Source organism: Gossypium hirsutum, chromosome D12, assembly GCF_007990345.1.
Source record: "Gossypium hirsutum isolate 1008001.06 chromosome D12, Gossypium_hirsutum_v2.1, whole genome shotgun sequence".
NCBI lineage: Eukaryota > Viridiplantae > Streptophyta > Magnoliopsida > Malvales > Malvaceae > Gossypium > Gossypium hirsutum.
This window is the reverse complement of record NC_053448.1, coordinates 63,044,786-63,058,812: the sequence shown is the minus strand read 5'-3', so window position 1 is coordinate 63,058,812 and position 14,027 is coordinate 63,044,786. Positions and strand designations below refer to the sequence as shown.

Genomic DNA, 14,027 nt, shown 5'->3' with positions numbered 1-14,027 from the left:
TTACAGTCAAGATCTAGATAGGGCTGACCATGCAGATAAAGTTCTAGATAATAGGTAACAATTTCACGTTATGACATATTTCGGTATTTGTTTGGGGCAAATCAAGGTATGCTTAGAGGTTAGAAACAAGCTGTTTTTGTAGGAATACAAAAAGTGTATGCATACAAAGGATGGCTTAAAAGCTAAATAAGCCAACCATTTAGGTTATAGGACAGTACTCGAGATATTGCTTAAAAGTGCATATATATAAATGTAACATCTATTTGTATGTCTATATATATATTTATTTATTTTCCTTGCTGTTTGGTTTCCTTCATGAATCCTTTGCTTTTGACATAGAGATTAATGAAGAAATGTTGTGGATTTAATGATGTAGATTGCAGACTATTTACAAAGTGATGGAGCATGTCCTGAAGAGTTTGCTGTTGGCTTAGAGAAGGAATTTGAGGCAATTGAAGGACATGATATTGGACAATTTGCACTTGCAGGGGTTGAGTCATCCTTAAAACAACACAATGAAATGTCAGCATTTCAACTTGCCACTTAAAATCTCAATCTTCAACCTTCAAAGATTCCTGCAACAGTCCCACAGTATGATTTTCTCTTGCCCTAGGAAGATTTTGCAAATAGTGAGATTCGAATCTAGACCTTCTGGACGACCATATGAACCAAGTGAACTGAACTACATGTTCTTGCTCTTGGCGGCTGACATTCCTTACCAATGGCTCTGATGCAATCCGTCAGCTATAAATCGAATATCAAGGTTCGCCAAGCTCCAATCACCGTGATTGTAATCTATCTAGACAAACACCGAGGCTCCTTTTGTAATAAAAGAACCAAGCAGAATGCCATGGGTTGCACGGTGGCCCCGGTCGACATCTATTCCTTCAATGCAGATGGAGGAGATGAGGATCTGCTTCAAAAAATTACATGAAATACAATACAATGACTTGGTTCCAAGTAAGCTTTAAGTTATGTATAGGAAAACAGAAAAATCATATAGGTGGGATTGGTTAAAGTATAGAGTTTTTAAGGTAAATTATGTCAGTCAAGGATATAGGATTGATTTAATCTTTTGTTTTATCTCTTTATTCTTGTCTTTTGCCTTTTCTGAAGCTGATATCAAATGTCAATGGAAGAAGAATACCATTTTTGTATTGTTTAATTCCGTGTTCATAGTTTATGTATAGAAACTTGGGAAGATGAAAACGATATTCGATTCAATTCTATGTTGATAAAGGTTTGAGTTTTTGAGAACATGATGTCCTAAGTAATTTTTATTATCATAAAAATTATAATTTAATTTTGAATCCTAATTTTTGCCTTTTACGAGTCGAACAAGCGTAGTGCTGGGTAAAATATTTATCTCTAAATGCATGTAATTTTGAATAATTCAATTATTTATATGAAAATGCACCTATGAATTTCTTTTCATCGATTTAATTTAAAAAAAATAAGGTAATATTTTAGCATTACGAAAATTAAAGAGATTGTTGCCAAAATTACTGGATACGCTCTCATTTGTTGTTCTTAATGTTATAATGTGAGTAAATTTTAAAAAATATAATAAAATTAAATTGAGTATTTTGTTTATTTCCAAAATCAAATTATGTTTTTATTAAGAATTTTATTAAATTATATATTTTAATTAAAATATGTTTAATAATAATTATGTTTAAATATGATTAAAATATTTATTATTGATAATAATAATCTTATTAAAATTTAAATAACAATAACAATAATCATTTACCAAAATAAATTTATGCTAAGGGTATTCTAGTCATTTTAGTTTTTTCCACTATGCTATTACACCTCTATTCCATTCAACCAAACACAAGATTACTATTACGCATTTATTCCATTACATTCAACCAAATAGTTGATTTGCTATTACACCTCTAATCCAATACACCTCTAATCCAATACACCTCTAATCCAATACATCTCTAATCCAATACATCTCTAATCCAATACACTTCTAATTCAATGACGACCTTTTAACATTTTATCACATTATCACCTAAAAATTTATATAAATTTTCAAATTATGTTGTGATACAATTTCAAAGTGTCATATCATTAAAATTTTATATTTTTCAAGTCTAGAAACCAAAATGTTGTCAAGTTCAAGGGTGAAAATTAAATTTATCCCTTTTTATATATACAAAATACTAATTAGTAATTTGATAAAAAAAAACTAATTAGTAATAAATAGGAAAGACTGAGTTTGCGAGGGCTGAGGGAACTCTCCTTTAGCAGTAGCACCCACTGTTCCCACCTACTCCGCAGTCCACACACTTTTCTCTCTTTTTATTTTTCTCGGCGGATTCTTCAAAGCACTTTCTCATTTCCTTTCTAGATCCTTTCTATCTCTTCTTTTTGCTTCTGTAAGTCTCCGATTCAGATCTTTCGTCAAATCAAATAAACAATGCAAAGCGCAGCGTATTCTTTGTCTTCTCCCTGTTCGATTCCATCTCTGAAGCCGCGAAAATTCGGTTCCCGCGCTGGATTTCAACCTATTCGCGTTTCATCTTCTTTTGCCGCTCCTGAACGGCATGAACATTCCGTTTCTTTGCCTAATAGATCGTGGCGGCTCTCTTCCTCCTCGTCCTTGCCGCTTAGGGCCTGGAACTTAGTTCCTTCCGATTCAAAACCGGATCGCTTTGAAGTTAGAGCCACGGCGGCGGAGAGTGCAGGTGAAGGCGAGAAGTCAGGGAGCCTGGTCAAGACATTGGAGCTTGGACTGTTGTTTGGTTTGTGGTACCTCTTCAATATCTACTTCAATATCTACAACAAACAGGTTTCATTTTCCTTCTTTTCATTTTTGTTTTTAATAAGATCTTAAGATTTACCATCTTATTTTACCTTTCTTTGTTATTTTAGCAGAATTCGTTTTGAAATCAGCTAACATGACAATGTTCAGTGACTTTATTTGTTTTTAAATAAAGCTTTAAAGGAAATTGAAGTGTTAACTAGTCTTTTACCGGAAAAGTAAATTGAACTGAAACTTAACGGTTCATGCGAAATATATCAAAATGGTTCGTTTTCGGTGTGGATCTTGCGTTCAAAATCAATAAGAAGAAAAAGTGTAATCGGATGCAAAGAGCAAATAATATCTTGAAGAATTAACGAATTAAATTGTTTAAATTGTTTTGGAGGAAAATATATGACTTTAATTTATCTGAATAATGTTAGAAGCTAGTGTTGCATGCTAGTTATTTGTTCCTTTTTAAAGAATTACGGTGCGATTGAATCTTAGATTATAATTTAAGAGAAATGAACTGTTATTGAATTCTGTTTCTTTGTTCACAGGTTCTTAAGGTCTTCCATTACCCTGTAACTATCAGTGCAGTTCAGTTCGCTGTTGGGACGATAATTGTTTCCCTAATGTGGACGTTTAACTTGTATAAGAAGCCGAAAGTTAGTGGTGAACAGGTATTAAGAAAAAAAGTTGGTGCAAATAATGATTCTCTTGGAATTGTTGGTTCCTTTTGTGGATTGATACTACTTTTTGATTTGTTTATTCACAGCTAGTAGCAATTGTGCCTCTTGCTTTGGTGCATATCTTGGGCAACCTCTTTACGAATATGAGTCTAGGAAAAGTGGCTGTTTCTTTCACTCACACCATTAAAGCTATGGAGCCATTCTTCTCAGTTGTGCTTTCTGCAATGTTTTTAGGAGAGGTGATTTTCTTTTCTTGTTTAGTTATTTTTTTTATCATTTTTTTCATTCACATTTTCATAATTATAGTTTATCTATAATTTCCTTTTTGAGTTGCCTTTATTCGGGTGTTAAATTTCGCTTTTACAGCTGCCAACTCTTTGGGTAGTTGGTTCACTTCTACCAATTGTTGGAGGAGTTGTACTTGCATCTGTTACTGAGGCATCTTTCAATTGGTAAGAATTGTGCATGCTAGCATGTACTATCTCTATTTAATTGCAGAAGGTTTTATTTCACTTGCAATCCATTTCTGAATTTGTTACAGATATCTTGAAAGTACTTCAATTGGCTACTTTGTATAATTGTAATATAACCCTTTCTTTTGTTACATTAAAGGCCTGGATTTTGGAGTGCAATGGCTTCCAATTTGGCAAACCAGTCCCGTAATGTTCTTAGCAAAAAACTCATGGTTAAGAAAGAGGTAATATTACTTTTTGATCTCTATTTTCTTCATCACTATGGTGCTAAAATTTATTGGAGCGGAAAGTCCGTCTCCTTTGTTGATTAACTACGAAGTGGTCTTTCTGCATTGATAATCTAATTTTAGAGTTGACTTTCACATCAGCGCATAACGAGCAATTATCATGTGACAGGAATCGCTGGACAACATTACCCTCTTCTCAATAATAACAATTATGTCCTTTATCTTGCTAGCTCCTGTGGCTATCTTTGTGGAAGGCATAAAGTTTACCCCTGCCTACATGCAATCAGCTGTGAGTAATTTTGATAGCTGCATTATCTTAATTTCCTTGCAATGGGCTAACGATTCTATCTTGTCTAATAGGGTTTGAATGTTAAAGAAGTTGTTGTAAGATCTCTGCTTGCTGCTCTATCCTTCCATGCCTATCAGCAGGTGAGAATTTTCGACGTTAATGGTTTTTCTCGTCTTCCTTAAGAATCAGTACACAAACTCACAGCATGGTGATGCAAGTGTTGAGAATGAATTACACAAAGGGCATTTTTATTGAAAATTCTAACAAAGTTTCACTGTCCAATACACATATTTGAAATTTTATGCCCAACTGTGATAAACTTTTTGCATAGTATTGATATTCTCATTGAACTCTTTTGATCTATCTGATTCGGTTTTTGGAATTTAATTTCTGTTTGATCATATTGAATCTTTGGCTTAAAAGAGATTGATCCAAAACTATGAAATGAGCAGGTTTCATATATGATACTGCAAAGGGTGTCCCCTGTTACTCATTCAGTGGGCAACTGTGTAAAGCGGGTGGTTGTTATTGTCAGCTCTGTTATTTTCTTCAAGACACCTGTCTCACTGATCAATTCTCTTGGTAAATTTGCTTTCTAATAATCTGCTATCTAAAATTGTCGCGTTTTATTTTATTGATCTTATTGTTGGTGATGATTTTTGGCAGGCACTGGAATTGCTCTCGCTGGAGTTTTCCTGTATTCTAGGGTGAAGCGAATTAAGCCGAAGGCAAAGGCAGCCTAATTTGTTTGCTTTGCTGATAAATTCCAGTTATTACATATGTTTTACGCCACTGATTTTAGGCAGAGAACTTAATTTTGGGTATTATTTCTCCATTTTATTCCATTTTCATCTTTGGATAATTTTATATCTTCTCTTTAAAAAAAAAATAAAATTCAGATTGTCAATTGATTTTGAAGTAAAGCGCCATTATCATTTACATAAGCTGGTTAATATTAAAAGTATATTTAATTTATTAAAATTTGAAATTAAATAAGATTAATGGATTGTTTAATTAATTCATATTTTATTAAAAATTTATCGAATGGTAAGAATTTAAAGACACATTTGTAATATCTAAAAGAGTATGTGAATATAAATATAAATATTGTAATTTTTATGCTTTAAAGTATTTTTTGAATGTTTTGTTGTGGTTGTATGCAATTATATATTTACTTAACTTTTAATTAAATATTCAAAATCATGCAACTTTCTAAAATGTGATCATACTTCTCCACTCGAAAGTAATTGTCACCAACTATAGCCATCTGTAATATGCTATATGCTTATTGACCGTATATATATTCATAGCATTTATGATATGAAACTATAAATTATATGGTGATGCATGATACTATTGAAAAAAAATGAATTTATTACTAACTAATTCAAATGCAACAATATTCAGATTTATAATATAAAATTTAAAATGTAACATGTTGATTTGTAATTTGAGATGTTATAATATTTGATGGCAAAATTCCATCAACAACCCCAACGTCGTCGTCCATTACCCCTATAATATGTGTTTTTGTATATTCAAGATCCTGCTCATGAATATTCCAGATCGAACCAGGCGGCTGAACAAAACACCCGCATTTGGCCGACAGCACCTGCAAGTTTAGCCATATGATCGGCAGCACGGTTAGCAGTACGACGGACATGACGCAACCTAACCGACGGAGGAGTTGAGATACAAGCCGCAACTCCATAAGGTTAATATCCGCAGCACAGTCAGCAGTAATGGATTCCCGTTATCGCTCTCCAGCTCGACATGACGATAGCCGCGCTCCCAAGCGAGTCAGAGACCTTCATATAGAGCCCTCGCCTCCGTCCGAAAAACCGAGGATGCCCCTATAGTCATTGCAAAACCAAAATACCAGTCCCCAGTAGGACCCCGGCACACATCTCCAACCGAAGAACGTTGACAGCTACCACCGCACGCCCATCAGTATTAATTTTAAGCCAAACCTCCTCTGGCGGCTGCCACGGAACGACAAAACCAACGCCTGAAGCAACAATGCTCCAATTCCGGTTCTTCCAGAGACATAAATGATAAATCTTAACTTTGATTATTTCTACACGGATTTTTTTTAAGGATAATATAAAAACAAATATATTATAACAAGATGACTCATGCATCCTACCACTTAAATAATATTTACAATAATCTTGCCATTAAATCGACAAATCCTTCAGAGAAGAATAAAGTTAATTAACATTTATTGAACCGCACTTTATTTCTTGCATTAAAAGTTGATAGTAAGAAATTTAAAAAACTCTTTGAAAGCCTAAATTTTTATGCTTCCATAAGCATATTCCAACGGTGGTGAGTATGCAATCTACATTGTTACACTCATACAACATTTCCAACAAATTTAAAAAGAAGTCCCTTTATTCATAGATAATTACTATATATAATTAATTATTATTATTTAATCTATTTTTCTGAAAATTTGCATGGCATATATTTCTTCACGATACCACGTACCTTCACATCTCTAAGTAAGCCGTATATAACCAAAAAACATAATCAAAACCCTCCACTTTGAATAATTCCAAAGTTTTTTAGAGACGTAATTAGATATTAGGGTGAGCAGAGATCATCTCCACCAAATCCATCTCCTTCTTGACTGCTCCCATATCTCCCATTTGAAAGCTTTTTTCATCAGCCATGGCAGCAGTACTGGGTATTTGATCAAGCAGCAACTCAATGCTGCAGCTCTCTTGAAGCAGTTTCTCATCGAATGAAAATTCATGAACCTCATCACATTCATATTCTGGCACTAAACGATCAGTGCTAGGGCCGATATCTAAACCTTGAGGCTGCTTAATGCTTGAACTTTTATTATCCGCCGCCTTTACAGCGGCACCATCTGAAGCTTTTTCATGTGATCTCGCGGCGGCGGCGGCGGTGGAATCTAAGTTCAAGCTCTTGATGTATTCTTGCAAGATGGAACCCCTTGGGTACTTCGACCGACATTTTCTCTTTGAAAATTGCCTTCTTTTGGTTGCATTCCAGTGGTTTTTGATGGAGTTTTCTGTTCTTCCTGGTAACCTCTTTGCAATTTCTGCCCATTTGTTTCCTATCTCTCTGTGTGCCTGTATTAGGACCTTGTCTTCCTCTTCACTCCATGTGTCCTTCTGCAATTAACAATCTCATCTCACATACATATATGCATGTATAATAATAAGAAATATAAGTAAGTGGTGTGAATGAACCTTGATGTCAGGCCTTAAATGGTTGTGCCATCTCTCTCTGCATTGCTTCCCTATTCTTCCAGGCAACATTTGTGCAATATGAGACCATTTTCTCACTCCATATTGTTCTACTAACTGAATCAACATCCTGTTTGCAGAACAATACCAATAAAACATACATTAAAAAGCAATTCAATTCTAATACATATTAATTAAATGTCCCATTTATTACCTGTCTTCTTCCATTGTCCATTGTCCCTTCACTCCATTTGTCTTCTTACGACCTTTCCAGTTTGTCCTAATTCTAGAGCTGGTTGAATCAACCAATAGCCTATAACCATTTTCAGCAGTCACACACGGCACTTCATCGCCAAGGTTTGGAAATTCAAAGGAGGGCAGGTAACCAACATCCGACCCCATCATAATAACATCATTAGATATTGTGTTCCTAAGGTTCAACAGCCCCACGCTACTCTGGAAGTTGTCCATAACATGTCCATGTCCTAAATTACCAGTGTTATGATCTGCTGCAAAAGGCTTACACTCGTAAAAATCAACACGGTTGGTGGAACAACCGTAAGGGAAGGCATCGAAAGGATCATAACAAGCAGCATTGACACCGAAAACAGGGTTCCAAGACGACGATGATACATTGACTTGGATCTGATCATCATCATCATCATCATCAAGGTGGTGGAAGTCTTGTAAATAATAATCCTTTGATGATGATGATGATAATGGAGTGGTGGTTTGGAGTGGTTTTAGTATGTTGTTTTCAGACAACATCATAGGATGATGCTGGTGTTGAGGGGACATGTTTTCTCTAAGATTTGGATCAAACTCCATTGATGAGGCAATCAAAACCAGGACCAAAGTAAAGTACCTTTTGGCCATGTCTTGTCAGCTTTGAGTTCCTTAATAAGGTGAGAAATAAGGGAGGGCATTAACTGTGTTCTTTGATCTTGGCCGTTGGTTAAGGCTTAATCCCACGGTCAACATTTGCTTTCACATTATATTACAGTGCCCTTGTTTACTATATACCCTATATGCTCCAATTGGGTACATGGCAGTTGCTGATTGGCTGGCTGGTTCATATCCTTTGGCCCCTAATATGAAATTTTTATTACAAAAAAGACTACATTGAAAGGGAAAAATCAGGTAAACAGTAACGCAAAGTGTTGGGAGACTTGAATTAATACTAAAACAATTAATGACCTTTTAATATATTCTTTTGTAACCTTTTTACATTTTCTTTCTTTGCAGTAAAGATGGTTCCCATATGTTGGTGGTAAATTTGCTCTAGACACTTGTAGATGAACAATCCCCAGTTTGGATCCTATTTGTAAACTGATGAAAGAAGGTGGAAATAAAGAAATATATTTACAAATTTCACTTTTCATTTCTTAACCAACCTTGCATGTTGTAATAATTTCTCAAAAACATGTAGAAAGCCTGTAAAAGGTGGAACTTTTTTTTGTTGGACGAGGTATAGCAAAAGAACATGAACTAGAATTTAATTTAGGAGTTGAAAATATCAAAAAACGCAATTAAGGCCATTTTGTTAATTCTCATTACAAAAAATAGATGCAATTAATAGCTGTATTAAATACTTAATGACGGTCAGACATAGACTCGGACTCAATACTAACGCATCCCATTCGTCTTAAACTCTTACATTACCTGCTTTAATTTACATTATTGTCATTCCTATTAACTAAGAACAAGTTTAAATACCATATGACAGAAAGGAAAGACAAAAGCTTAGATGTGTTAGCTTTGAAGGCACTAACATTCTAACAACTGGTTTTCAAGTCATAATACAAATATTGAAGACTTGGATTTCAAAAATAATGTAACATTTGTAATTATTTTTCATGAACATATGTAAAACCCTTAGAATAATGTGGTTTTAATAAATGAAGCAAAAAAAGTGAAGGAAACTACAAGCATTTCTGCTGAAAAGCCTTCTCTGGGTTCTTCCCATCAATTTCGGAGTGGTGAGGAAAATCATATGGCATTTCGGAGGCGTCAAGCCATGCTTCCTTGAAAACCTTCACAACTTCCTCGAACACTACTGCATTGCCTTCTGCTGTCAAATGCAACCCATCTCTGAAATACATATCAAAATGCATTTGTTTTGTGGTTAATGTAACAGGCAACATTTTTCTCTAGGGTTTGGTGTGCTTAATACCCCAACCATTTATTCAGTTTTGTCAAGTTGAAACTAAAAAAGAAACTACTTAGATTTAGTGAACCATTATTTGTGTACGCAGTTCTTCTTTCACTAAGGATCTTATTTTTAGATATGGAGTAGTAGCAATATTCTAAAATGTAGAAGATTAGAATAGCACAAACCTTAGATATTTTTTCTGCCAACCATCTGTTTCCTGCATCTTGGACCAAAGATTGATGGATCGGACACCCAGTTCTCCAGCTAGTTCAATGCACCCCTTTGCATATACTCCTGTAGTTTCATTTGTTCGTTCTGGCAATGTCATTGCTTTCTCACCATAAGTTTCTCTGTCAAACCAAATTAAAAATTATTTCTGAGCTATGATGAACTAAGAATTAGGAGTAACAGTTTCATAATCATAACAGAAGTCCTTATCACAATTTTGTCTGTCTTCCTGAATATTCAGGGCACATGAATGTTTAAAACTGAAGGGATGTAACATTATTTGGGTTCTCCATTCTCGCTTTCCTCTTTCAAAGTGTTTGCAAAGCTGTAAACTTTTGGTAGCACCTAGTCGAGGAAATGGCAGATAATTGATGCAAGTGTTATCGGTGAAGCTAACATGCTTGCCAGTTGGAAACTAACAATGGTGATGTAATTAAGTTTCATGTTGCCAGTGATACTGCCAATGTCATAACGGTAATGTAATGAGACTTGGGTAAGCAAAAAAGAGCATTTTGGTAGATGTGGTATGACTGGATTGTCAACGGCAAAGGATACCCAACGTTTCATTCTCAGATGTACAGCTTTGAAAGTTAAAAGCAGTGTTCAAGAATCTAGTACAAGACAAATAATAGTACATGCAAGATAGGTTCATGACAACCAAAGTAAAAGAAAGAAGTAGGGATGATGCAAGGGATGATAACAGCATTGTAGTTAATGTGTAAAGATGCATAAAGGATCCTTCATAATCTCAAAAAGGATTAAAAAAGATGGTAAAGTCCTATAGTTATGTGTAAAGATGTGTGAAGGAAAATAATGTCCTGTACCGTGCGTATTCCATGCGCCCTTCTTCATCTATAGGTGGCGGAGTTATAAGCACGATAAGCATGGTGGGAGAGCATTCCTGTGGAGAGACAATGATGATAAAGTGAAGAGTACATACACAAGAAAAGGAGGTAGATTCCAATATCTTTTCCCATCAGAATACGAAGATGATGAAAATACCCAGGAACAGGAACCTACATGCTGGATTCACAAAAAGTGAGCCTAAATATTGTCTGCTCACTGTGGCTCTACCACTTGTGATTTCATTGACTACAGCTCTACCATTTGTGAGCTCAATGCCATTTTTGTTGTGGTTTTCTACAAACTTGTTAGCAGCTTGAGCTTGGTTTGAAAGCTCAGTTAAATTAAACTAACTAAGTTTAAATATAACTTTGGAACTCCAATAAAGCTTTTCACATGTTCAAGATTGGTAAAAATTGGCCAAGCCCAACCCAAACAGGGAGATGCTTGGCTACAATAACCATGCACCTAATCAATGTGCCTCACCCAAAAAGGTCCAAGCAGCTTTCGTGTTTTGGCACTAAAGTGCAGTGCCTAGGCTCACGCCTCAACAACATTGCTACAGATCATCACTATCCATGCAGATTAACTAGCAGCTTCCTTTATTTTCTGTTTTATTCTCAGAATGGAAAGCATGTTTGTTAAAATAATGCAGAATGGATTCTAGATTTGGGATGTCCGTTACTAAAACCTATGCAATAATTGAAGCTATAAGAAATACACGACTATTGTGGACTGCCCTGCTAAGCTGGTTGCTTAAAAATTATAGTGAAGAGATGAAAAAATTAACCTTCAAATGGCGTACGATTTTTCTAAGGTTCTCCTTGTACTCTTCGACAGGGACGTGCTGCCTTTCACTGGTTCTCCCTGCGAGAGCTGCATCATTAGCCCCAAGGAAAATCGTGGTAGCAACTGGAGGTTTAGTTGAGCCCTGAGACAAGAAAGATAAATCTGGGATCAGCATATAATATCCTGTGTAAAAACGATGAGGGAAGGCCACGAGAAACAAAATATAACAGTAGAGTTTCCCAGGATAAAACAAAGCAAGCAAAAGAAGATATTCAAATGTTGGTTAACTATCATTAACGAAATGATTGTATCTCGAACAAGGAAGCAAAACGAGATCAACCAACCACAACAATACAGTAGAAACATTCTTCTGAAGTGGGAGACTACAAGGAATATGTTACAAACTGAACCGTTTGATCCCTAAATACACAGCATTGAGCTGAGCATACCGTCTAATCTGTCTTCGATCTATGAACATAATGACCTAAAACCATAGCCTAGCAGTAAAATTTTCTCATTTACTATAGAGATCAGACAAAGTTCAAAAGCACAATCTAAAATTCTTAAGTTTAACAGATCAACAACGCCATTTGCAAATTCACAGAAAAAGTGAAGAAGAGCTTTACAAGAGGGAAGAGATGATGCAACAAAAATAAAGCCCATCTGGTGTTGTATCCGCCATAGCCACGAAGTACAACATCAGCCTGCAAATCAGAACATAGAGAGGAGAAGAGTAAAAGGAGGGAAAAGGGGTGATACTCGAAAAAAAATATGAAAAAAGAACCTTGCGAGAGTAGGTATCAGCGAGAGAAGCACCCCAGCCGCCTGATCTGAAGGATTCTTGCGTAATTGAATCTCCAAATAAGACTATGTTTGGTCTCATTGTTTCTTCTCCGTGGATTTGATTTTGGATGCTCTCACTCTCACTTACCTTCTGCTATGATCTGAGTCAGCGATCATACCATTCTTTCCATTTGATTATATTATAATAGAGATAAATATCAACTTAACCGCTCAATTTTAGTAGATTCATACGGGCAAAATACCAAAACAAAAAACCTATTTTTCTGAAATTTATAAAAATGGGCCGATATTTTATTATTTATCGGAATGGGCCATTTTCCTCGAAATCGTGTCCAAGTCAGCGCGATATCAGGAGACGTGTCAGCAAATCGCATCAACGTCAGCGCAATTTGCTTACGTGGATACAAATCGCGCCTACGAGGACACGATTTGCTGACACGTCCTCTGACATCGCGCTGACGTAAACGCAATTTTGGGGAAAATGGCTCATTTCGGTAAATAATAAAATATCAGGCCTATTTCGGTAAATTTTAAAAAAATAGGGCTTTTATGTGTAATTTGCCCCTTTTTTTGGTATTTTGCCCCTAATAATACATATTAATGTATTACTGTAATATGTAGCTCAAATTATGTATTGTAGTTAATATTCATAATATTGTAGCTCAAATTGTCAATCCGTCTATATTATTGTACTAATAATATATATTAATGTAATATTGAAGAGTTAATTGATTAAAAAAATAAATGCAACAAGTACAAAAAAGATTCAAAATTATTACCAACAAGATACTAAGGGAAAAGAGCAAGCATCTTAACCAACTAAGCTAAACTAATTAACTAACATATTATAAAAATACTGTTATTATCTTAATTATATTACTTACGTTCTAATGATGTATCGGACCTATTCCATACACGTGTCAAATCAGAAAAAATAATACAACAATTCTGTAAAAAAAATCCGGTGTTTACTTCAAATAAATAAGGAAAATGATAATTTGAATGTTTCAAAATACAATTTTAAACCGAAAATAAATAGGGCTTTTATGTGTAATTTACCCATTCATACATAAATTTTAATTTGTTATATTATTAATTATACCTATAAGCCAACTTTCATGTGCATAATTCATAATTAGTTATTAATTAGGGATAAATATTAAAATTATCTGTTAATGTATAATTTTGATTTCATATAATTATACATATAAATTAAATTATACGTTTAACTAAAGTTAATTTATAAATTTATTATTTATCCTTAACCAATTATCATTTCATATCTATTTTTCCTCATCGATTATGATTTGTATTGTTAAATTTTTTTTTCTTATTAATAAATATTATTAATGCTATTAAAATTAAAAACAAAAACAAAAATCACTCTATTAATACGAAAAATAAAATAAAATCTGAATGGCTTCATTCAATATTCTTTTTCTTAATTTAAGTGAGATTTTCTATACTATGAATTAGACATTAAAAGTTACATAAATAGATATGATTAATCAAGATGGTCTCTTAAAATCAATCACTCGACTTTTCAAATTATATAGC

The 14,027-nt window shown here is 34.4% G+C and overlaps 3 protein-coding genes across 3 annotated transcripts; 1 reads left to right on the top strand and 2 right to left on the bottom strand.

Moving 5' to 3' along the window:
• Nucleotides 1–2,193: 2,193 nt before the first annotated feature.
• Nucleotides 2,194–5,354, top strand: LOC107939807 (triose phosphate/phosphate translocator, non-green plastid, chloroplastic). The gene is made up of 9 exons (XM_016873190.2): nucleotides 2,194–2,803; nucleotides 3,316–3,438; nucleotides 3,534–3,686; nucleotides 3,814–3,899; nucleotides 4,060–4,144; nucleotides 4,317–4,436; nucleotides 4,508–4,576; nucleotides 4,889–5,018; nucleotides 5,103–5,354. The coding sequence occupies exons 1-9, from the start codon at nucleotides 2,432–2,434 to the stop codon at nucleotides 5,177–5,179; spliced, it is 1,215 nt and encodes a 404-aa protein (XP_016728679.1). The 5' UTR covers nucleotides 2,194–2,431; the 3' UTR covers nucleotides 5,180–5,354.
• A 1,552-nt stretch (nucleotides 5,355–6,906) lies between these two features.
• Nucleotides 6,907–8,861, bottom strand: LOC107939789 (transcription factor MYB98). The gene is made up of 3 exons (XM_016873162.2): nucleotides 7,869–8,861; nucleotides 7,658–7,784; nucleotides 6,907–7,579 (listed from the first exon to the last, which is right to left on the bottom strand). Exons 1-3 carry the CDS (start codon nucleotides 8,528–8,530, stop codon nucleotides 7,016–7,018), a joined length of 1,353 nt encoding a protein of 450 aa, XP_016728651.1. The 5' UTR covers nucleotides 8,531–8,861; the 3' UTR covers nucleotides 6,907–7,015.
• Nucleotides 8,862–9,406: 545 nt separating this feature from the next.
• LOC107939775 (GDSL esterase/lipase At5g62930) lies at nucleotides 9,407–12,735 on the bottom strand. The gene is made up of 6 exons (XM_016873146.2): nucleotides 12,451–12,735; nucleotides 12,293–12,370; nucleotides 11,668–11,808; nucleotides 10,859–10,935; nucleotides 9,992–10,156; nucleotides 9,407–9,745 (listed from the first exon to the last, which is right to left on the bottom strand). The coding sequence occupies exons 1-6, from the start codon at nucleotides 12,547–12,549 to the stop codon at nucleotides 9,577–9,579; spliced, it is 729 nt and encodes a 242-aa protein (XP_016728635.1). The 5' UTR covers nucleotides 12,550–12,735; the 3' UTR covers nucleotides 9,407–9,576.
• Between the last annotated feature and the right edge of the window lie 1,292 nt (nucleotides 12,736–14,027).